This window comes from Phodopus roborovskii, unplaced genomic scaffold (genome assembly GCF_943737965.1).
Source record: "Phodopus roborovskii unplaced genomic scaffold, PHOROB, whole genome shotgun sequence".
Taxonomy (NCBI): domain Eukaryota; kingdom Metazoa; phylum Chordata; class Mammalia; order Rodentia; family Cricetidae; genus Phodopus; species Phodopus roborovskii.
The window spans coordinates 14611518-14636046 of record NW_026125295.1 but is presented as its reverse complement, the minus strand read 5'-3'; the positions used below and the strand labels follow the sequence as shown (position 1 = coordinate 14636046).

At 51.0% G+C, this 24529-nt stretch overlaps 2 protein-coding genes and 1 pseudogene across 2 annotated transcripts in view; 1 reads left to right on the top strand and 2 right to left on the bottom strand.

The window, feature by feature from the left end:
• The window catches only part of Mapkapk3 (MAPK activated protein kinase 3), a 32687-nt gene extending 26669 nt beyond the window's left edge, over positions 1-6018 (bottom strand). Inside the window, exons 1-2 of the mRNA XM_051205129.1 lie at positions 5852-6018; positions 5338-5614 (exon numbers count right to left, since the gene is read on the bottom strand). Coding sequence (XP_051061086.1) covers positions 5338-5562 — 225 coding nt within the window. The 5' untranslated portion in view covers positions 5563-5614; positions 5852-6018. The remainder of the gene's footprint in view (positions 1-5337; positions 5615-5851) is intronic.
• A 2511-nt stretch (positions 6019-8529) lies between these two features.
• LOC127213176 (40S ribosomal protein SA-like) lies at positions 8530-10294 on the bottom strand (annotated as a pseudogene).
• A 2501-nt stretch (positions 10295-12795) lies between these two features.
• Cish (cytokine inducible SH2 containing protein) lies at positions 12796-18186 on the top strand. Its single transcript, XM_051205119.1, has 3 exons — positions 12796-13134; positions 16176-16396; positions 16632-18186. The coding sequence occupies exons 1-3, from the start codon at positions 13115-13117 to the stop codon at positions 17162-17164; spliced, it is 774 nt and encodes a 257-aa protein (XP_051061076.1). The 5' UTR covers positions 12796-13114; the 3' UTR covers positions 17165-18186.
• Positions 18187-24529: the final 6343 nt, after the last annotated feature.

Genomic DNA, 24529 nt, shown 5'->3' with positions numbered 1-24529 from the left:
GTGGCTTTAAAAACAAAAATGTATACAAAGTTTTCTGCTCTTACAGAAACACAATGGTTTAATTACAGAAAACAAGACTTTTAATATTTTCCTACAATCATTACTCGGCAAGTTTTACACGAGTATATCTTTGGATTACATTATTTTTTAGAATATTTGACTTTTAAAGTTGCTGTTTGAGCAGCTGACTTGAGTTATATTCTTAAAAATCATTAAAATAGATTTTGACTTGAGATTAGGGCAAATTTCCAAGAATTTCTGAAAAGGCCCTAAGCATACTTCTGTCATTTTCTTAAAAGATTTGTTTGTTTTTATTTTATGAGTTTGACTGTTTTGCCTGCATGCATGTATGTGTACCCCATGTAACCCTGATACCCGCAGAGCCAAGAAGGCACTGGATCCCCTAGAACTGGAGTTACAGACAGTTGTGAGCCCCCATGTGGGCTCTGGAAACTGAACCTCTACTCTTCTGCAGAAGCAAGTGTTTCTTGACCATTCAGCCATCTATCCAGCCCACTTTTCTTTGTTAGAAATAGAATCTCACCCTGTAGGCCCTGGCTGACTTGGAACTCACAGAGTTCCATCTGCTTCTGCCTCCCAAGAGCTTGGATTTAAAGAGGCATGTGCTACCATGTCCAGCTTCATTTTGTTTTATTTATGTAAAAAAAAATTAATGGTTATAAAATCAAAATATTAATCAACTCTGAAAAACAATCTAAGTCTTGTGGTATCAAATATTCAGCCAAGATATCTTTTCGTCAAAAATAAACAAAAGTGCCAGACAGTGGTGGCGCTCCCCTTTAATCCCAGCACTTGGGAGGCAGAGGCAGGTGAATCTCAGTGAGTTCGAGGCCAGCCTGGTCTACAGAGCAAGTTCCAGGACAACCAGAACTGTTACACAGAGAAACCTTGTCTTGAAAAACCAAAGCCAACAACCATAAAAAGTAACCCAAACACTCTGGAGGCAGAGGCAGGTGGATCTCTATGAGTTCAGGGACAGCCTGGTCTACAGAGTGAGTTCCAGGATAGCCAAGACTACACAGAGAAACCCTGTCAGGAAAAACCAAAATAAATGAACAAGTGTATTCATCTCATTAATATGGAATTTTGCCTTCATTTTTAATAAATAGTCACATAATAAAAAATTTTAAGTAAATGTCTTGGTGATTTTTTTTTATCAGTAAATGTATGATTTATAAGCCTTGGTATAATCTCAGAACACCCAAGCCTAGACCCAAACCCCCTTTTGCTGTGTAGACTTAATGCTCTCCTGAAACCTGCTTAACCAAACAGATCGCCCCTGGGTGTTCAGAAGCCCCCAGGCTCCCCTGATATTTCTTTCCTTCTAAGTGAGGGGTCACCTGGTGAGACCCTTTGGCCAGTGAAACCTGTTCATTTCCAGGGACTCTGTTGTGAGAGGCCACCGGCCTGGCCGTGTGCCTCTGGCCTGTTGATTGAACAAGTAACAAGAAGCAGAAGCTCATCTGACTGGCCTGGGGATGGCAGGTGAGGGGGTGATGGCTGCCAAGTGAGAAAAGGTCTGCCCTGCCTTGCAGCCCCGCCCAGCCTCAAATCCAGCTCAACCACACCAGCCCCAACAGGCCATCCCCGCCCGCCCGTGGAGCAATAGGGTGGGGCAACCTGGAGCCAGTCCCCCTCCTTCTTTCGCTGCCTCCCACTCAGACTTCTTCCTCCTCCTCCCTGCCGTTCTGGGTGGAGAGAGCCCCTCTGCTCACAGGTGTGGCCCAAGGGTAGATCCGTGGCAGAAAGGACCTCACCGAAGGATACTTCCTCCCCAGGCCTCCCCAGTGGCCTCTATCTTTGTGAAGTGCCCGGCCTTTAGCATTTTCCTGTGGTTAATCTCTGAGAGACTGTAGGAGACATTTGGAAAAGTCCAGGTGCTTGAGCTTGGTTATTCCAATCAGCACTTATGAGATACCACTGCAGGCCAGGCCCTGGGCCCACGTGCTGCAGGGAGCTTTGATTTATAGCTTCAGGGGCGAAGAAGATTCCACTGCTCCAAAAGGCAGTCTCAGGGCAGCTTCCCGGAAGGGGTGGCAGGTGACATGGCTCCATTACAGAAGAAAGTCACCTATGGAAGCGAAGACCAGAGAACTGCACTGCAAAAGTCTTGCATGCCATACTCAGAGGCTCAAAGTGTACAGAGTCAAGTCCAAGGCCCTGGTGACAGCAAGCAAGAGCTCGGGGTCTCGAGGGTGTTTTCCCACTCAATCAGGGGGAGATGTCCTCTGCGGCACTGTGCTTCCGAATATCACTGTGGTCCTACACAGCACATCCAGAGCAGCCCAGCTTACCTCAGCCATCCGCACACATGGAAAAAGAACTGTTCAGGGTGAGGTGGCCAGCCACTCCCTGGGAGGAGGATGTTCATTGTAGAGACCCCACCTGGAAGACGACAGGAGATAGCCCACCCCAGCATTCCGTTCTCTTTAGCAAAGAAGAGAAGACCAGGCACTAGAACCCAGAGGGGATCCAACAGGCCATGGTGATCGGAAGGGAAGGTTCTAGTGTTGTCTAGCATCAGGAGCAGAAAAAGGCCCCTGCCTCTCCCCCAGTGCCTCCCCAGGCCCTTCTGTTATTTTCACTTGCGGGCACTAAGTGCCTGGATCACATCTGCTTTTAATCAATTAGGCCTAGGAAGGAGCACAAGATGTCAGCAGGGGGAGTAGGAAGACTGTACTCCCCGAGGCACCCCACTCTCTAGTTCCAACAGCACAGCATAAGTGTTCGGGGTACAACCGAAAGCTCTACTGGTCACAGAAGCTGGGCTGGGGAGAGAGGCCTTGCTGTGCATGAGGCCAAACCAGAAGAAGCCAGTGGTCAGCGGCAGAGAGAAAGGGGAAGAGGGGGAGGGCCTGCCCCTCTAAGGCCTTACGAATGGTCGAATGGTCGCAGCTACTGGGACAATGACCACACTCTTCCTGTTTCATGAGTGCCTACAGCATTTAGGCTTCCTGCTAGGTACCTTCTGACCGCCCAGGCAACAAAGCCTAAAGATGAGCATAAAAAATTGATGGCTTGACTAAATTCAGGGTACAGGGTGAGAACGGGACAGCCTAACAAACTGAGGCACCTCTCTAAGAAGGCACAAAGACACAGAGCCCATGACCACCCCTACCCCCACCCCCGGGCTGAGCTAGAGAACGGCTGGGTAGAGGGTTAGGGCCCACTCCAGGGCTGGCTGAGCTCCCCAGGCCCAGGCCTGCCACTATGCTGAGGCCCCCAATATGTCCTTGCTTTCCTGAGCAGAGGACAGAAATTATGAGTGAGAAGATGCCACCCTCCCACCACCAAGGCCAAGCCACTAAAACAATGTGTACTCAGTCACTGAGCCAGAGATTACACCGGCCTCTTTTTGAGGGTAGGAGCCAAGATCAGAAAGAATTGTGGTGAGGGTCACATCTCATCTCTGTCCCCAGACCAGGACATCGAGAACACTAGGGCCCCAAAACAGGAGCTGGAGTGGAGCTGCGGCAGTCCCAAGTCCCTCCAGTTCCTAGTCATCACATCATCTCTGGGAGAGCTGCAGGACCAGCCATGCTCAAACCTAGAACTGCCTGGGCCACAGACTTGGAACTCCCACTCCATCCCTGCCTTGCTCACAATATCTGAATCCCAGGAGTCAGAGCCCCCAGGCTCACCTCTCAGGGTCAAAGCCTTGGACCTGAGAAGAGAGTCTCTGGCCTCAATCAACCACTTACACCCTCTCCCAGACTGCCTCCTAGTTCAGACAGTAGCAAGGGAGAACACAGAGACTCGGGTTTCATCTCCTTATGGATCAGCCATTAGAAAAGCCACCTATGCCGGGCGGTGGTGGCACATGCCTTTAGTTCCAGCACTCAGGAGGCAGAGGCAGGTGGATCTCTATGAGTTTGAAGCCAGCCTGGTCTACAGAGTGAGTTCCAGGCCAGACTTCAAAGCTACAGAGAAACCCTGTCTTGAAAAACAAACAGAAAAAGAAAAAGAAAAGAAGAAAAGAAAAGCCCAGAAGGACTCAGAATACCCCCATCCTGGAACCTCAAAGCTCTAGTGTGTCCGTGGATAAAGAAACTGTGCCTAGGTCCCAGCTCCCAGGTCAGTCCTTACCCTGCCCTTGAGCCACCTTCCTCCAGAGTCCTTCTTGGGGGACGACCCCCTCTCCCTCCCCCTCCCATACACCAGAGAAAGACAAAGAATGGGACCTGGGCCCTCACTCAAATGCCTGTAGATCGTGGGCCTCAAGTAAGCCCTGCATGATTCATCTCAATTCATGTTCGCACCAATTCCTGTTCTTTCTGCCCGAACAAAGTCAGAGACTCAACTACAACCATCCAAGGTATCACCCAAGGTCACAGAGCTGGCACACACAAGGTAGAGATTACAGCCACATCTATAGGACTCTGCACTCTGGCTCCTGCTGCCAACTTGTGAAACAGACCTTTCTTTACTAAACGGACTCCCAAGAGTCACTGTCCTCCATGCTGTACCATCCAGGTGCCAATAACTTTACCTCTGTCTGGGCTAGGTTCCCAGTGACAGGCGATTCATGGGATTCTGGAGGAGTGGGATAGGGGTGGGGTGGGGACATGAGTAGGGGTGGGGTTCTTGGGCTGGAACTGGGTGTCTGGAGCCAGATCCAGAAATCAGCTATTCCAAGCCATTTCCCCCAGTCCACCTACATCAGTGTGCCAGGCCTCTAGGGAACCTTGAGTACCACGTGAATAAATGGCTGCCCATCATTTGTCCAGTGTGGGTCAGCCTAGGAGCAGAGCTGGCCCACAATAATTCATCAAGAGCCCAGTAGTCAAAGAGCACCCTAAAGTGTGATGGGCATCGGCCATTGCCCCCCCCCAACTGGCTCTAAGAGGCTCGCAGTCCAGCCTAAGCAGGCAGAGGCAATGAGGAGGAAGCAGGCCACTCTGAGCCTTGGGGGCTCAGCCTCGGGTAGATAGAGGGAAACTTAGACCCATCACCATAGCAGGAGCTACTTAGCGGAAGGGTGGGGGGGGGGAGCCAAGCAGAAAGAGCCCCACTTGGGCCTGAACACATAGCCCAAGCCAGAACCACAGCATACAGCCTCTCCCTCCCACCTTCCGAGTACAGCAGCTCTACTCACAATGGCTCCTCCCCTTGTTCTCTGGGACACACCCAGAGCTTGGGTAGGTTGAGCCTCTGTTTCCCCAAGTGTGAGGCTGGAAGGACCATGAGTCTGATCTTAGAGGAAGAGTATGATGCTAAGTGTAGATGCTTAATAGAGGATCCGAACATACACCCACTGGTATCTACTGTTAGACCCTCCATGTCACCTCAGCCCTCAGAGAGATTAGGGTCACTAACCTTCAAGGCACACTTCTGCCCAGTGCGCCGATGGTAGCACTCCAGCACCTTGCCGTTCACACCCAGGCCCAGCACCTGCTTGGATAACTGATAGTCATCAGTCACCGCGTACTTCTTGGGCTCTCGTCGCACACCAGGGGCCTGAGCACCGCCCAAGGTGGGCCCTTCTAGTGCACCTGGCGGGGGCACAAGACTCCCCTTTTCCCCTGCTGCCTCGCCATCCATGGCCCCCACGGGGCGCTCGGAGGTAGCCCCAGCCTGGCGCGTCCAGAGGCACCTGAGGGAAAGGGAAAGAGTCACTCCCCACATGGAGTTTTTGGACACACCCCAGCCTTGGTTTCTCCAGAACTAGACTGACTGGGCTTCTGGCCCCGAGACAAGCTGGAAACTGCCTGAGAGTGTCTACGGGCAGCAGGGTGGGAGGTGATCCCTCAGCCCGGCACCTGTCGAGTGGGGAAGCAGCTCGGCGCCAGATCCTGAGAGCTGGTCTTACAGGGGTCCGGGGAAAGCGTACCTGGCAAAGGCGCACTTGGTAGCAATGCACTAGACGGAAGCCATGCTGCAGGCGAGACGGGCAAGGAATAGTGATCGGGTAGCCGGGAGCCGAGGGGCGCCCTGGGCCCGAGTCTCGCCGCCCGCGGCCCACGTGACCCCCACCCCCCTTCCCGGCACGTCACCCGGACTTGGGGCCCCGCTAGGTCAGCCTTAAAGGGCCAGGCGGGTCCGGGCTGGGCTGGCCAGGGCACAGCCCCTGGCTGGCTCCGCCCCCAGCCCGGACAAAATGGGGGCGTGGCCTCCTGGAGAGGCTGTAACTTTTCCTGGCGTCCTGCGTGCGACACCCGTAGAAACTCCTCCAACTGCCGTACCAGCCTCGGATTTTATCCGCGACCTAGAAAAGTGACAGCGCAAGTAACGGCAGCAACATTTTGTTTCTCCAAGGGCTCTTGAGTGCCGTGTTCTTTTTGCACGCGGCCAAGGGACTTGTTAGATCCTCGACTTTCCAGGTGGCTAAGCGTTCTAGAATTCAACCTAATTTTTGCCAGCCTGCCCGGGGAAGTGATACGTTGTTTGATTCGCCACTCCAGTCCCTGGTGGTTTAGGGTACCTATCTAGCACTAGCCAACTTTTCTTTCTGTACACTACCTGACCAATCTCTTGACTTTGCGACTTACTTCTCAGCCACAAAATTTGTGGGCCACATTCATGTCCTGTAACGCATGCAGCCCGTAGCCGCAGGGTGAACACACCTGGGATGTTCTTGAATCAGAAATCTTGATCGGGTGCATCAACTTTTCATATTATGGCTTGGGCTTCAAGTTCTATTTCAAATCTCTGGTCGTGATGGTGAAAACTTGTAATTCCTGCACGAAGAAGGTTTAGGCAGGAAGATTGTGAGTTCGAGGTTAACCTAGGCTACATCGTGACGTTGTGTTTATAAAGATGCAAGCCTTTAATCCCAGCACTGGGAAGGCAGAGGAGGGCCTGGTCTACAAAGCTAGTTCCAGTTCAGCCAGGGCTACACCGGGAAACCCTGTCTCGAAAACCAAATAAATAGAGATTAACTTGACATTAAACTCTTTCTCCTACCCCAGAGGCAAATTCTCTATCAGCTTTGAAATTTCCCTTTCTGCATTTAGACATCAAGTTCATTCTTAGTCCACCTTAGCCTGTCCTAGATATCTTGAGCCAGTTTTCCCAAAAGTCTCTTATTTTACAGAAGAATCAGAGGCTCTCGTGGGGTCGGGGCGTGGGAGGAAACTCAGCGAGAGCCACAGAAATCTGGACTGTGTCTCCTGTGACAAATTTTCCAACCATATCGACAACCCACAAATTGAGGAGCCCCAAGTGATGATTCCTTGACACTTTCGAGCAGACCCTCTGAATGACTCTTCTGCCATCTACAGGCTATATTCAGAACTGCAGTTACCAGGACCTCTATTTATAAGTTTCCTTGAAAACCTCCCACCACAGCACATACAAATATGCATGGCTTAACATCCACAATTATCAGCGAACTAGCTAACAGAAACTTGGTGGCCTTCTATCTATACAACTGCATCCCGTTGCTGAAGAATACTGCAACTATTTGTGGGTACTCTCTGTGTGCAGATGGCTCAGCCTGTCTCCTCCAGGCAACATTTAAGGTAGCAACAACCAGTGAAACAGAAGTTCTAGATAAGAGCCTCTGCTAATCATAAGAGCACTTCCTGTGAACACCACGGCCTCACTGAAACAGGGGGGAGGGTGTGGGAGGGATGGAGGTTACCATCCCTTTAGACACACTGAAAACACACAAGACCAGAGAGGGCAAATGACTTTCTTGAGTCCAGCAACTAGCAAGGGAGCTCCCCATTTTTTACAGCACATGATGCTGAGATTTCCCCCCCCATTTCAATCCCAAAGCACAGCCTCAAAGTTGGACCCTCTCAAATAATGACCTCCACCCAGGATGCTTCCTTCTTTGCTCTACTCATTCACACGTGCAAGTATACTCTTACACATGCACTCACACTACTGTGGAATAGTATTTTAACTAGGCACAGATGTGTTGCTTGTGTTTATGCTGCAAAATATCAATTTAACTGTGTAAATGGTACATTTGTTTACGCTGCATTTGTTTAACAATGTAAGGATATATGTTTAATTATGAAAACATGTGTTACATTTGTTTCACCTTGCCAGCCTATGGCCCCTGACTAGTCTAATACAGTGCTGAATGGCCAGTATCGAGGCAGAGAAAGGATAGGTGGGGCTGGAAGACAGAGAAGATAAGTGGGAGAAGAAGCAAGGGAGGATGAATGAGAGAAGAATGGGAAAACAAGGGAGATGCCAGACAGACAGACAGACAGACACGGGGAAGCAGTGAAAGAAAGATATACAGAAGTAAGAAAGGTAATAGGCCCCAAGGTAAAAGGTAGAGGTTAAGTTAAAAGAGCTAGCCAGCAAGGAGCCTAAACTAGGAGGGACATTCAAAACTAAGCGTAACTCTTTGTGTCATGATTTGGGAGCTGGTTGGTGGCCTAAAAGAAAAAGCCTGGTACACACACAATGCACACAAGAAACACAGATAGATAATCATATACAGGACTAGATTTTAAGTACCCTAAAATTCTCATAATTGTGTTTTTAAGTTAAATCATTTTATTAATTTTTGTTTATTATTCATGTCTTTTTCAGCTTTTAGGAATTTTATTCTCCTCCCACCTTTTCCTGTTTGCTCGGGTGCCTGCGGAGCAGCTCAGGAACACTCAGTGGTTGATTCCAACCACTCAGTGGCCTGCACTGTGGGAGCTGCTGACCGGTCCTCAGGGGCTGGCTGGGCACTCCAGCCTTTAGTAGGGAACTGCTGGATGGTTACAGAGGGCACATGCAACTCTCAGACAGGTCTGTCGCCTCTGGAGAGCAACGATGGCCTTAGGAGCTGGTGCCATTCTCTCGCTGTGAAATTCGTCCTTGGTCACAGCCTTCTCAGCAGCAGCCTGCTCCTCCTTCTCAATCTCCTCTGGGTAAACATCAGGCATAACCTCCCATAGGCACTCACAGGAGATATCGCCATGCATGCAGAGTACCTCCGGGGCCAGCGTCCACCACATCAGGCACACTGAGTGAGCTCCTTTGTTGGCATGGGATGGCAATGCTCACCTAGCGTAGAATCAGTGTTACACAGAGCAATAGTGAGCAGGTTGACATAAGACGCCTCTGTGAGGGGCTGGTGGTCAGCCCAGCCTTCAGTCAGCACTAGAAGCCACAGCTCCCTGAAGACTGCTTGGATCTGGTTAGTGAAGGTGCCAAGTGGGAAATAGCAGCAATTGGAGTGGCATCAGCAAACTTCAGCAGGGCTCACTGGCCAGTGTTCCCTAAGGAGAGGATGCTGACATCAGCAGGGTTCTCAATGGCAACCATAGCCCGAGCTGCAAGCAACAGCTTCCCCCGGTCCTCTTCAAATTTATGACTGAGAAACCATCACTTTTCCTTTTGTTGATGTGCTGTTCCATCTGAGAATTGAGGTCGGTGCCTCAAGGAATTTGAGGACATCAAAGGCTCCCAACATTGTATAAGTTTCCCTTTAAGTAATAGGAACCAAGAACAATGCCATACGAACCCATCCCTGGGCATTTAGAAAGCATTTAATTTATTTTTTGAGACAGGGTCTTGTGTAGCCCGAGCTGACATCAAACTCACTAAGTAGACAAAAACCTTCAACTCCTTATCTTCCTGCCTCAACCTCTCGGGTGTTAGAATTACAGATATGAGCCACCATACACTTCATTTATACTCATAGAAGTCTAATTTGCTTGCTGCAATTGTTCAAACCACATTGAAGTATAGAAAATAAGTAGTCCCATAAAAAAAAATGCCCTTCCTGGCTGGTGAGATGATTCGGTGGGTAAATGTGCACTTCTTACATAAGCCCAGGGTTCAATCCCTAGGATCTATGCAAAGATGGAAGGAGAGAATAAATAGACTTCACAAAGTTGCATTCTAACCTCTATGCTCACACTGTGGCATACACACACACACACACACACACACACACACACACACACACTTAAATGTAAATGCCTATGATTATACAAACACATGAGGTTTTCCAGCTGTTCATTTAACCCAGGAAAATCAGAATATGTAGCTTCTTCTCAATGCTTATGCTGCAGCAACCACCTGGAATCATGTCCCTTTTCACACTGTTGAAAAGATGTAAGACATAGGATGCTGGGGCATGAGCAGGCATGCAGACTCTGCCACTTAGCCCTTTGTAATGGTTGTGTTCAAGGGAACAGAGACTGTGGCCTTTGTAGTAGCTGACAGTGGCCAAACAGACCATCCAGTAAGTGCCTGGTGGAGGGCGGTCGCTGCTCCTCACCACAGTTGCCTTTTGATGAAAGGGCACCTGCTTATGGTGAAAGGGTAGAAACCAGACATTGAGGGAATGTTGCTGTGCATTCTTGTTATCCATCTTGTGATTTTTCTAGGAGGAGGGAGACAAAAGTGTCCTGCAGCGACCGGAATCCATACAGTGCCTGGAACATGCTAGAAAGGACTCTCTCTGGCTATTTGGCTAGTGAGGGCTGAAGAGGCGCCACTAGGTGGCATTGTGGGCCCAGCAGTCGAGGAGGAGCCCATTTAAAGGGCGCAGCCAGGGACTGGAGAGGCAACAAGGAAATGGCCAGAGTTATTCACAGACCTTGACTGAAGCAAGTAGATGGGCAGTTGGGCAGAACAGAGGCACGCCACAGTTCCAGGCACACAGGTGAGATGCATAACACTGTTAAATCCACAAAAGACTATCAGAAGAGTCAAACCCCTTGTGAACACTGGTTTGCTCAGGACGCCCTAACCCCTGACCTCTGTAGGAGATGCTTTCAAAGGGATACCCAGGTGTTCTGATGCAGACTAGATTGAGGACTGGAAGGATGCTGAGGAGTTTGAAGGTTACTTTGACCTAGAGAGGAAGTATTTGGAAGGTTGGAGGGCTTTGCTTCCAACCCACTACTTGCTGGCTGTAAGATCTAAGCACATTGTAATCTGTCTTAGTTTACACACAAAAAAAGACAGCATTGTCTGTGGTAGTTGTGACTGAGAAATAAAACTGGAATTTGCTGAGTGTCTAGCACATGGTAAGTGCTCAGTGGTCTCGGTGAACTGGAAGGGACATAGTCTTGGGGTAGAGTACTTGATATATGGCACCATAAAGATCCAAGTTCAAAATCACAGCTCTGGGGGCCAGTGAAATAGACCAGCAGACCAAGATGCTTGCCACCAAACCTGAAAACCTTAGTGTGAGCCCTGGGGCTCACATGGTTATCCTCTGGTTTCACATGAGTGTTGTGGCACCTGCAAACATGTGAACACATACACATGCACACACACGCGTGCGCGCACACACACACACAGTTGCATGACATCTGTGAAATCTTATCTTCATAGCAATGTGGCAATAGGCAGTTCCTACTGAAGAGTTAGCAGCCATACAGGGATCCCATGCTCTCTAGATACTCCAGCTCTACCCCACCCACATTCCAAGAAACTGGCTTCTTATTCTATTCTGGGAGCCCTGGTTGGGTTACCCTGAAGTCTAACTTCCCCTTCAAGGCAGCTACGGAGAATTGGGTCCCTTGGAGTCATTTCTGGTCTTCACTAAGTACTCTTTCCATTTCACAGAGTTTTATCATCAGCTCTCTATCTTGGGTGGGGCACCCAGAGCCTTATCTGTGTTGGGGAAAGCCCAGACTCTACTATTCAAGATTCTATACGCAACTAGAAACCTGTCATCCCTGCTGAAGATTCTGTAGCCACCCTTTCTGAGGAAGCTGGGTGGGGTGACATGTGAGAGGGAAAGGGCACACATACTTGGCAGTAATGGGTATGGAAGTCGTGGATACTACTGGCTCTCCAGCTCTCGTCTCCCCATATCCTGGACCACGGTTTTGGAGGATGTTCTCAATAGACCCTATAGTCCTTCAGTCTGCCCCTTGGTAAACTGGATAGGGTGGCTTAGCCTGTAATCTTACACTGGAAGCCTGTTCTGGGAAGTTTTAGGATAGCCTGGCCTACATACTGAGTTCCAGGCCAGGCCAGTCTGTATTTTTTTTTTTTTTTCTCCCTGGTGAGTTACTGGGAATAAAACACAGCAAGTTAGTCAGGCGTTTGTGGTGCACACCTTTAGTCCCAACACTTGGGAGGCAGAAGCAGGTGGATCTCTGTGAGTTGGAGGCCAGCCTGGTCTACAGAGCTAGTTCCAGGACAGGCTCCAAAGCTACAGAGAAACCCTGTCTCGAAAAACCAAAAAAAAAAAAAAAAAAAAAAAAAAAAAAAAAAGGCAAAACACACAAAAACAAAACAAAACAAAAAAGCCACCAGCTGAGCTATTTAGGAGAGGACTGTCTCTGTGGGATTTCCACGACTGGAGACCCACTCAGAGATCAGGCACAGATGGGATGGATTCATTTGATACAAAAGATCAGATGTAGCCTGAATCCTTCTAGCTGTGGTGATCATAGCAGACCTGACAATTTCCTCGAGCCCCCTATGCACTCCACGCCTTTCCCTAAGTCTCTCTCCAGATCTCACACCATACCCCCAACTCCTGGCAGCTCCACACTGTGAGACCCAATAAGGAGCCCTAGGAGCGGCTAGCTAGGAAGACTGGCCCAGACCCTGCCCCCGCGCAGGGGAGATAAGCGCACCCATCCCCAAAGAAGCAGAGGAAAGGAAGGCATCCTGGCCTCAAGTTGCGGGAGTCGCACCGTTGTTCTTTCTTAACTTGCCCCCAACCCAGTCTTCTCCCTACCGAGCTCTAGGTCCCGCCTTACTCGTTCACGTCAGTCCAGGGTCCACGCACTTCAATTGGCCCGTCCAACTGCTCGGCTCCACCTCCAGCGCTACGATTGGTCAGCTCGAGGAACGCCCGCCCAATTTTCCTGGAAAGTTCTTGGAAACCTGTCAAAGGTGTTTCCTTTCGCAGTCCAGATCCCCGGACGCCAGCGCCCCTGTTCCCCTCCCGACCGCCACAAAGCCTGCGGTTCTAGGAAGATGCGGCTTCCGGGAAGGGCTGGGACGCAGCGAACAAAAGATTAGGAGGCGCCTGGCCCCGCCCCTCCCTCCTGTCCGGCCCGTCCCCCTCGTCCTTCCAGGCTGCTAGCTCTACAGCCTTTCAGTCCCTGCTCGTCTCCTGTGCGCCCCGGGACCTTGACCTTCGTGCCCTCGACACCCACTGGCTCCCTTCTGCTCCGGTCCCGCCGAGTCCCGACTCTCGAGCCGCCCTTGCCTCTGGGATATGGTCCTTTGCGTACAGGGGTAAGCACAGCTCTCTCCCTGCCCGTGCCCCATGCGGGAAGCACGGGAAATCACGGGCCTCGAGCTAGCTGCGGGGTTTGGGAGGGCTTGACCGGTTGGAAGTGATGAAGTGTGAGAGGAACTCAAGAGGTGCGTCTAGGATCCCCCCCCCACACACACACAAACACACAGTATGGATAGGGAAACGGGGTTGGCAAGCAGTGGGAGAAGCCCCCATTCCTGAGATCTCCCTGGCGCCAACTATAAGAGGTCCCCCAGGATGGAGCTCACCAGTCTAGACCTTTGTGAGCCCAGAGCTTACCCAGCCATCCGGATTCCTACTTATCGGTGACCTTGAGCTAGCCCCATTTTCTGTTCAGGTGTCCGTTCCTCTGTGCCAGGTCAGCGGTTAGATTCTTCCTGGGAAGCCAGCCTGAAGTCTTTGACTCTCCCAAGGCTGGCACCTGATAACCAACACCCTTAGTAGCACCCCCCACACCTCTTTAGCCCAGAGGTGACAAAAACTTTAGCCTACCTTCTCCAAGGTTCCCCAAAGACATGGAATATGGGACTGTGGTGGGAGTGAGGCTTTGGGAAGACAAACTCAGCGGAGTTTTCTTGGCACACTTGTTCACACTGTTTCAGCATCCCCTTAAGTCACTGGCCAGTCAGTAATTCAGGAAACGCTGAAAGGAAATAACATAGGTGGACATTACACGCCCAGGGAGAGCTGGGTGGTCCCGCAGCAGTTGTTATAACTGACTTGGAGACGGTGCCAAGGGAGAGAGGGGAGGGGAGGCTAGGCTGAAGTGCCCTTGCTCGAGAAGTCCCAGATCACAGGAAGAGGACATGGAGGTGCTGGGAAGACTGGTGGTTCCTACCATGTTCCTCCATTCCCTAAACTTTGGGGTCCTCAGCAGACCCACACACTGCCTGCCTTCTTGGGTACCCCCTCCTCCATTCTGGGTCCCAACAGCCTCTTTGACTTTGACTTCACTGACGGCCCCTGGGGCCCTCAGGACCTTGTTGGGTATTATGGAAATGAGATCTTTAGCAGATGTGTGTGTAACCCACCTCCCTAGGCCTCCTTCATCTCACCGGCATGCAGTCTCGGGCAGGGGCTTCTGGCTAGACTCCAAGACATGCACACACAGGTCCATGGAAGACACCAGCCCTAACACCCTCCATCACCACAATGGCACAGCGGTAGACACAGCCCTACCTAGATATGTGGTTTCTCCCCAGTAACCTGTGGGGATTGACAGAGACATTCCACACCCAGACAGCATACCAGCCCCAGAGTTGCCTACTACTCACATGTGGGACCTGTGCTAGCGGCCTCAGTCACTAAGCTGTCTGGTTATGCTTACCACAGAGGCTGTGGAATGACTGGCTAGCTGCCCACATACTCTCAGAGGGTACCTGAATCAGGCTATGAGCCCCAGCAGGCAGGTCACCTCAAAATTCTGCTCCTAGCTCACTAAGTGGGTTTCCAGAGCTCTCACAGCACATTCAGATTGTTTGAGTGTGGAAAATCCCTTGGCAGGCAGAGCCAGTCACCCCTTCTCATGAGTGGCGACAGGACCATGACCTTCTAAACACCACTTACACTGTCAGGTCTGGCTTCTGTTCCTGCTGACAGCCACCAGCTATTAACTGCCCTTGTTGTTTACAAGCAATACCTGATACAGGGTCCCTTCCCCAGCAAGTGTAGGCAGAGCCTATGGATTCATTATCTTGAGTTCCTCAGATCCAACAGAGGCCTAGACACAGAACTGAGGCCCGGGGACATATTGTATTAGAAATGAGAGCGAGCCAACGATTCCTTTCTCAGGAAGCAGGGCCCCTGAATCACCACCTGGGTGGGCTTCCCCTGGGATTTCAGCCTTCTGAGGTCCTCTAACCCCAGCTCTCCAATATTGCCAACCCCCTCAGGGCAAGTAGGCCCTCATCTGGAAGGAGGGAAAACTGCAACCCAGAGAGGCACAAACCGCCCACAACTTCATACAACATAGCAGAGCTGACTCAACAGGGTGGAGTCTGGAATGTGGGCTGAGTTTTCTGTCCTTTAGTGGGAGCTCATAGTTATGAGACATGAGAGTTGCCTATGCCTTTAGAGGCCACTGTCTCTTCTCAGCTGGGAGAAGCAAAGCCCAGGATAGGGATCCAGCTGGTATTGGTAGGAGCTTGTCTAAGTCTTGAAGTCCTAGCCAGTGTAGACTGAGGTCCCCACCCCCAACAGATTGACAGGAAGCTACCATGTAATCTTAGGCTTTCTCCTATAATCTTGAGGTCTCCCTGGGGATCCTACCCTCATTCATTCTGTGACTCTACCAGATACAGTGCCATTTGACAGGCTACCTCGGTCAGAGCACAAGTGGAGATAGCTTTTGTGTTGGCAGGTTCCCCATCCTGTGGTAGGAACGCTGAAAGTGCCCATGGGGGATGGCCTGTGATTTTTGGTGAAACAAGTTGAGGGTTGATTTGTATATAGTAAACACGGGAGAGTAGGAAAGAATCTTTTGAGAATGGGTTCTGTGAAGCTGGGGGTATGGGTTTATATAGATCAGTGGTAGAGCAACTTGCTTAGCATGTGTGAGCCTCTGAGGTCAATTTCCAGCACTCCAAAAAACAAGAAGGATCTGTTTATATGAGCTGGGTGTACTGGCTTATTCCTTCAATCCCAGCATTTGGGAGCCAAGCAGGTGGATTTCTGAGAGTGTGAGGCCAGCCTGGTCTAAACAAATTACAGGCTAGCCAAGGCTACATAATAAGATCCTGTTTTGTTTTTTCCTTTCTTCCTTGCTTTCTTTATTGGTCTTTCAAGACAGGGTTTTTCTGTTGTCTTAGAACTAGCTCTTGTAGACCAGGCTGGCCTTGAACTCACAGAGGTCCACCTGCCTCTACCTCCTGAGTGCTGGGGTTAAAGGAGTGTGCCACCAACGCCTGGCTGTTTTGTTTAAAAAAAAAAAAAAAATCTGTATATTGGAGGGAAGCAATCAAAGAACTCTTCTAAAAATGGAGACTATGTGAGACCTCTGTCACCTATCTGCCCACTTTAGATCTTGTCCTTTGCTGGCTGTGGAGCAAACTGGGCAGCGGCCTCTGTGGGCCCAGTCTCTGGAGCTGCCTGGGCCAGCCATGCAGCCCTTGCCCACTGGGGCATTCCCAGAGGAGGTGGCAGAGGAGACCCCTGTCCAGTCAGAGAGCAAACCAAAGGTGCTAGACCCTGAGGAGGACCTGCTGTGTATAGCCAAGACTTTCTCCTACCTTCGGGAATCCGGTGAGTCTCAGGGGAGAGACAGATCTTGTCCTGGGAAGTCTGTGGAGGAACTAAGCTCTCTGGATTTTGAATCTGCTTTGGGAAGCGTGGTCCTGCCCCCAAGTCTGATAGTAGAGATACATCCCTCTCCAGGGAAATGTGAAGAAGGGCCCCTCCATCTTGACCTACCCTGGGTTGGTGCTCTTAAGTAATTTCCTTTCTGATCAGTTCCTTGGCCTCCTTTCTACTTGTCTAGGATGGTATTGGGGTTCAATTACAGCCAGTGAGGCCCGGCAGCACCTACAGAAGATGCCAGAGGGCACATTCCTGGTGCGAGATAGCACCCACCCCAGCTACTTGTTCACGCTGTCCGTCAAAACCACCCGTGGCCCAACCAACGTACGCATTGAGTATGCTGATTCTAGCTTCCGACTGGACTCCAACTGCTTGTCCAGACCTCGAATCCTGGCCTTCCCAGATGTGGTCAGCCTTGTGCAGCACTATGTGGCCTCCTGTGCTGCTGACACCCGGAGTGACAGCCCAGATCCTGTTCCCACCCCAGCCCTGCCTCTGCCTAAACAAGATGCACCTGGCGACTCAGCCCTGCCTCTCCCCATGGCTACCGCTGTGCATTTAAAACTGGTGCAGCCCTTTGTGCGAAGGAGCAGTGCCCGCAGCTTACAGCATCTGTGTCGCCTAGTCATCAACCGCCTGGTGGCCGATGTGGACTGCCTACCGCTGCCCCGGCGCATGGCTGACTACCTCCGACAGTACCCCTTCCAGCTCTGACTGGGTCAGGCACCCTGCCTTGCCTCACATAATTACATCCTGGAGGGGACACAGGGCCCAGCTGGACTTGGGTTCCTGTTGTCCCTTTTTCATTCATCCTGGTGCCCTGCATACATACAGCTGGCTCAGAAAGTGCCAGCAAGAACAAAGCAGGTGGGAGAAGGGTTGTCACACGACTCTGAGGTTGATGCCTCCAGGTCCCGCATGGCTCTTTGTGGTGAGCCGTGTGTCAGAGCTCAGTGAGACAGGCAGGTCCTTGTCTCACCCTGGAGGCTGGACCCAGGCCTCCATTCACTCGCGTGCCCTAGTTACTCAGACTCTGTATGTTCTCCCAGCCCTGATCTCTTAACCTACTGGGTAGGGCAGGTCCCCTGCCCATCTATAGAGCAGTCAGCTTGTTTCTGGGAGAGGATCAGCCAGAGGAACTGAGTTTGGTAGGGCCAGCCCCTTGTGGGGAAGCAGGCCAGGCTGAGGGACTACATAGTTATACAGTATTTATTTATTTATTCTTTTGGGGGTTGGGGGTGGGTTAATGGCATGAGCCATTTCACTTCTCTGCCCTAGGCCTGGGTGGTTCAAAGATCCCTGGCTCTGGTTCTTCCCATGGAGACCCCCATCCCCAGATGTATTGTTGGACCCAAAGTAGTCCTGAATGCCTTGGCCCTGTGCATGGATGTGCTCACTCTCTTTTCTCCTAGCCTCTTTTGAGAGGCTGGGTAACCAGACAAACAGGAGCCAGAAACATAGAGCTCACACTTAACCTCACAGGCCAGTGCCATGGCCCCTGCAGAAGGCCACACGCTGGGTCAGGAAGGGGATTGCTGGCCTAAGAGCTACTGTAGCAACTCCTTTGTGTCTGCTTCCGGCCCAGGAAATCAGGAAGTTGCCTGCATGTGAGAGAGGGAGAAATATACACCTAAGGAGACTTTATAAAGCAGTTATTATAACACAAAAACCAGTTTGGTAGTTTTCCTTCCACTGATTTTTTTCTATAATGATAATAAAATTATGCCTTCCATTTATGAAGCTTTCCATGGGGCATCTGGAGTTGTGGAGAGTTTGCCTCCCTTTCATCCTATTATCATGATCCAGTTTCACATCTGGAAAAGCTGAAGCTCAGAACCTTACATGACTGAGCAGTTTCCGCCAGGGAACTGAGGGGTACAAGTAACAGAGAGCTGCCTTTCTTGTCCCCGTCCCCCTCCTTCCCCTTGGGAAATGAGAGACAGGAAGTGATGGTCTGCTGGCATGCCTTCCAGGGTGCTATCCACTGTACTGCTAGGTATGCAGAAAGTGGTAGCAGAAGGGCTCTAAGCCTGAGAGGTGTATGAAGAGGACATATCCATTCAAAGTGCAAGTGGGCACGGAGGTAGGGCAGAGACTTAGAAGGAGCCACAGAAGTCAGGCCAGTCCTCGCAAGGAGAACGTGCAGTGGGAACGAAGGCATGGCGGTATGCTGAGGAGTCCCTGACTTGAGGCCTTAGAGGGCTCTTCCCAGGCAGTCAGGTAGATCATTTGAGTCAGAGATAGTGACCGATGAGCTGTGGGGTCTGGTCTGGGGGAAGGGTGTCAGGATTCTTGCTCAGGCTGTCTCCTCTTAGTCAAGATTTTGTACATCAGAAACACAATTAAAATGAAAATGCTATCTAGGGTTGATGGTCTGACGCGGGAAATAGTTAGGCTGCTGGGATCCTGCTACGGCCCTGATATTTTCTCCATGTGTGAAGGACCTCTCAGGGAAGCCCCTTTAAACTGTGCTCGTGGCCATCTACGCCTTATTCTGTAAACAATTCGAGATATGTTCTTAGTCCTGAGAACATTAGAAGTTGTAAATTACAAGAGGCCAGCAATGGTGGCTTGCGAGCAGGAAACTATGAGATGCGATACAGAAGAGGCATAAATAAATAAATAAAAAGATAAATAAACCAGAATCAAGGAGGCCCAGGACTGAGGATAAGGAGACAGTCATGACAGTCAAAGAAGAGGAATGGCATTGTGTGGGCCAGGAAGATGGCTCAGGGGCCAAGGGGGTTTGCTACTGTTTCAGAGGACCAGAGCTCCCAGTTCCAATGGAACTGATTGCATCGTCCAGCCTCGGCACTCCTACCCACACAGAAACACACACACTAAATAGAATACTTTTTTTTTTTTTTTTAAAGGAATGACATTGGGTTAGAGTGAACAAGAGGTAGATGAGGGAGGGATGATATTTTTAAAAGCCAGGAGTAGTGTCCAAGCCCATGTCTTTGATCTGACACCTTCTCGGTTGCTGGTGGCAGCTGGTAAAACTTTTGCTGACTGTGGGGGCCAACAGTTGCACCTCTTCCGAGTGTCGCCATGGCCCTGGTAGAGCCTTTTCTTCAACTTTGGTCTCAGCCTCTTTGTGGTCCCCAAAATGTGTGAGGTAATCCCTGTTGCCCTCCACCCCCCAGATCTGAGTCATTTAGTGGGAAAGCAGTGGGTACATCGGGGCCAGAGGCAGGGTTTCCACATCTGGTGCCTCCCCCTGGGCAGTCAGCTGCTGTAACAAAGAAAACCTCATTCTTCACACGAATGTCTGCATGAGAGCTGGGCATGCGAGTGGGGTTCAAATACTACCCTAGATTCAAATTCCAGGAGCGGGGCTGGCTGAGGCCACTCAGAGAGCTGAGCACAGACCCCACTCACCCTAAGTGCCCCTCTGCACCACGCGGCTCTGTGAGATGGGGACAGCTTGAAGAATTGTTTCTCTCCACCTGCTTCTGGCTGCTGAGAGCCCTGGCAACGCGCCCCCCCCCCACCCCCAGCTCACCTCAAACCAGGGTCTCTTTCCTGAGAAGGGACTGCCAGCTACTGACATTTCAGTCTTCATATGCGATGGCTAGCAATGCCTGCCTGGGGATAGGGACAGCAGAAAACATGTCATTGGACCCCAGACCCAAGCCCAACAGAAAGGGAAAAAAAGCAGCTAGCCAGGGCAATCATCCCTGGATGGCCCTGGGCTACTAAAAAGGACAACCCTGCTGGTACTAGCTGGGGAGGAAGGGTGAGCCATGAGGTGGACATGGGGGGACCCTGCATAATATCCAAATAATAATTAATAGTAACCCTTTAGTGATTGAGTTTCTTCACATGTGCTCTTTGGCCACTAACTGAGCCAGACTTCCTCAAGGCCCTGGGGACACAGCAGGGAACAAGACAGACATGGCCCCCATTCTCATGGGACTTGTGGGTAGTGCAAGAGAGGTTGTAAACAAGTGAACAAATGGGCAAGTTTTGAGTGGATGAAGAAAGCAAAGGCAGGGGAGTGGCCTCAGGTGTGGGGGTCACCCTGCAGCAAAAGGGGTTTGAGAAAGTGCTGAGTAGGGTGGCAGTGGCCTTGGCTACCAGAGCAAAAGGGGGGGGGGATTAACTCCTGTGGATAACGTGGGGGAAGGGCTGTCCCAAATCCTGGGAACAACCAGTACAAAGGCTCTAAGGCAGAAACAAACCTGGAATCCAGGGTGGAGTTGGGAGGGTAAGGGGGCATGGCTGATTCACTCCAGCTGGTGGAGCGCCTGGTGGAGCAGGGCCATGTTGTGCTCTGGTGCTCATTTCTGAAGGGTCCTAGGTGGATGGCTCCATGAGGGCTCCAGAGCAGGTGGCCAGTGACACAGGAAACTTAGAGGGGTGGGGTGCCATAGGAAACTGGAGGAAGGAAGGGTGGCAATTTGGGGCGTGGCTCACTCCCCATTAATTTTACTTCCAGCTCTGCACAGTAACAGAAGTTGTCCCTGCTTTCAACTGAAGGAGTATGGCTTAGAGCAATGGCTCTCAACCTGTGAGTCAGGACCGGTTCACAGGGGCCCCCTAAGACCGTCAGAAAACACAGATATTTATATTACAAATCCTAACGGTAACAAAATTACAGTTATGAAGTAGTAACAAAAATAATTTCATGGTGGGGGGTCACTACAACATGAGGAACTGTATTAAAGGGTTGCAGTGTTAGGAAGTTTGAGAAGCACTGGCTCAAAGAGAGGCAATGGCTAGCTCAGGGTCATAGCCTTGTCTCTAGACCTTATTCATGTAACCACTACTCTACCCGGTCTCTAAAGACTCTCCTGCCAAAGCCTTAGACGTCTGAGGTTCAGAAGCCAGACAGAATATGTTCAGCAGGGCCTTGGGGGTTGGGGTGCTGGAGCTGGGCCCTGGAATATTCCACTGGGCCAGAGAGTGGTCCTATGTGGGGTCCCTTTCTGGCCTTTGCCTCTGGAATGGCTGGGGAGCAGGTGCTATGAAGCCACACAGGTATTTCCTGTCAGCAGGTCTAACTGGTTAGTATCTTGTTAAGATGTTTCACTCAAGATTACTGAGTCACCTAGCATTCCTTTGGACCCGAGGGCCCCTTAATCTAAATCCAGCATCTAACTTGCTGTCTGAGCAGACCCTGTTAGACCAAAGCTATATGTGTCTGAATAGTGTTGAAGCCATGACTGGCTGGCTGCCAGTGTCAGATGGAAACCCTCCTAGCCTGAGTGCCAGGCCTGAAGTGAAAGGCCAGGGGCCTGGGGCCTGAAATCAAGTACTATCCAGCAGACAGGAAGGTCTGGATCTGTGTGTTGGGAGGGGGTCTGGCCCTGAGAACCTCGCTGAGGCTGAGCTTGGGCAGGCCAGAGCAGCCCTTTTCACACCAACCTGTTAGACCAGTTTTACACTTGGCAGGCTTACACTTGGTCTCCCTACCCCTCTCTGGCTCGGTGGGGGCAGCACCGCCAGCCTACTGGGGGCACCCCAGTGGCCATTGTAGGGCATCAGGATCCATGTCTGTGACACAAGCTAGAGGAGGTCCCTGGAGGGTTAATTCTGGCCAGACTGCAGACTGGAGGGTGAGTAGAGAGAGACTGGGTCTAGCTCTGGGGGAAAGCCAAGTACATGGAAGCTGATACTCATCTATGAGCAGGAGATACAGCAGGCTGAGTACAGAAGGAGGCCAAAAGCTGTCTGCTCGGTGGAAAGATGCTGGTTTCCATAGCCCAAGCCTCATCAAAGCAAGCAGAATCCAGGGTACAGCAGGCAGCCTCTGAAGGCTAGGAAAACTTGGGGCTACCACAACTCCTCCAGGCAGCCTTCCGGAGTGTTCCACCCACACAGGAACTTACTGTCCCCAGAGATATCCTGATGGTGTGGTTGAAAGGGGGCATGGCATCTAGCAAATGCTTTCCTGGGGAAGAACCCTGCTCTGGGGACTTTCCCAGCCCTAGCACTAATAAATCAGACCAGGCTTTTCCTGTCACTAGACATGGGCTCCCTTTCCACTGAAGATGTGTTCAGTTCCAGCCTGTGTTAGGCCAAGGCTGTGTGCGTTCTAAGTGACTCTCAGCAATCAGCCTCCTCCCAAGAAGCATTTTACCCTCCCCACTTGAGCACATGAGTGTGTGCGTTCATAAGTGCGTGTGAGTGTGCATTTATGTGTGTGTGTGTGTGTGTGTGTGTGTGTGAGTGCATGCCTGTGCTTGTGTGCATGTGCTCGTGTGTTCGTGTATGCTCGCATGCATGCTGACCTTTCCCCTTGGCTAACACTCCTTTGTTTTCTTCAGCTCCTTCCAGGGGACAATTTGGTAGGAGGAGCCAGCCGTAGAAGAGAGAGGTCCTCAGGGAAACATTGCCTCAAAGCTCAGAGACATGAAGGTCTATCCAGATAGAGATGGTTCCTGTGGTAGCCTGAAAAGAGACTTCCTGGGAGGGTGTACTGTTAACCCTGGCACTTGGGTGCCTGTGCCCCTGGGGTCTTGCTATCATCAGTCTGTCATTGACAGGGTAGGCTCAGCTTTAACAAGCAAAGCTGGGTGGCTCTGAGCAGGTTGTTTTTATCTTTGTGAGACACACATTCTCATCAAAATTCTGGGTTTGCTGTCTGTGGGACCCATTTGCTCTGTGTCTTACCCAAAAGGTGCTCAGGCTGGTTCTGCATAGCCCTGTCTGTACCTTTTCCCTTCGAGTCAGCCAGTCAGTATCAGGATGGGGAGGTGTGAGCTTTGAGCACACCAGCACCCCCTTTCCAGCAACTTGCCCATCCTCAGTTTCTCTCCTGGATCTCAGCAGGTTACCTGTGGGTGCTTGTGGAGGGCAGAGGAGGCATAGAGTGGGCCGCTCCGCCCCCACCCAGGGTGAGGTATTTTCGCCAGAACCATAGCAGCTGTGGCTAGAGGCCTCTTCCCAGGAAGAGCAAAGCGCCTCTTCCAAGAACTCTGAGGAGGGCGGGCAGGAGGGTGCGCGGGGGAGTTAATTTTAAACCAAACAGCTTTCCACGCTTCTCAGGAACTGGTTGCTCAATGTGCTCGGGCAGGTCCCAGGCGAGTGGGTAGGCCCGGTGCCAGCTCAGAGGTGGAGTGGGTGGAAGACACCCAGACGAGAGGCCCATCTGACCTTGAGGGAATTTGGACTCTGTCTCTGTGCAACCATCAGGGCCTGTCTCTCCAACTCCAGTCACCTACCCAACTTGCTGGGGGACTTGGAGGGGTGGCTTACTCAGTTATAAGCAGGCAAAGCAGCACCATAATAAGATTCATAGTGAAGATGCCACTTTTCTTTCGAGGCCCCAGAATTCCTGCTCCCATCCGCTTCACTGTTGAGAACTTGCCATACTGTTCCCTTGTCTGTTTGTCTAGATGTTCTCTGATGAAGGCCTCCTCCAAGGCCATGGGAAGGCTGAGCCAGTTCTCTGTGGATTAGCCCTCTAGAAACCAGGCTAGTGGAATGGGGAGTGGAGTATGGAAAGCTAGTGGAAGTGTTGGGCCCAGACAATCATTTTCCTTTGTGAATAGGGAGAACGCATAGGCCTGTCCACATGGCTGACCAGAGATAGGCCATTTCACTTCATTGACCTCCTATGCCCAACTTTAGTGTGTTTATCCCCGTTGCCTGGCAGTCTAGGACCACCTCGCAATATCTAATTCATTAGGGTCATCTCTGTAGAGAAGTCATCTCTTTCCATTCTCCACCTCCAACTCTCCCTGCCCTGGGACTCTAGAAACCTGAGTAGGTTCTAAGAAAGAATGCCAGGCAAATGTTGCCAGGGCCTGTGGTTCTTGGAACCAGCAATGGAGACACAGGGGACACTTCTTGGAACCTGATGGTCATTCAAGGGAAAGGCTCAGAGGATATCCAGTGACCTGGGGAAGGGACGGAGTGTCAAAGCTTCAGCTTAGGTCCCTACCTCCAGGAAGCCCTCCTTGACTGAAGCTCTTTCCTACAACTCTGTCATCTCACTAAGGACTCTGCTAGGGAAGGCCCAGGTCTGATGTGGCCTTTATGGAGTCTACTCCTGGGGCAGAGTGAACAACTAGAAATGCTGTGGACAGAAAAAAAAAAAAAAGCACAGATAAAAGGGGTGGGTGTTAAACA

What these genes read in the sequence shown, in the direction of transcription:
- Cish (XM_051205119.1), top strand. Translation starts at nt 13,115, where the DNA reads ATGGTCCTTTGCGTACAGGG. An exon ending in ATGGTCCTTTGCGTACAGGG is followed by an intron (nt 13,135 to 16,175) that starts GTAAGCACAGCT and finishes TGCCCACTTTAG; the next exon opens with ATCTTGTCCTTTGCTGGCTG. An exon ending in CTCCTACCTTCGGGAATCCG is followed by an intron (nt 16,397 to 16,631) that starts GTGAGTCTCAGG and finishes CTACTTGTCTAG; the next exon opens with GATGGTATTGGGGTTCAATT.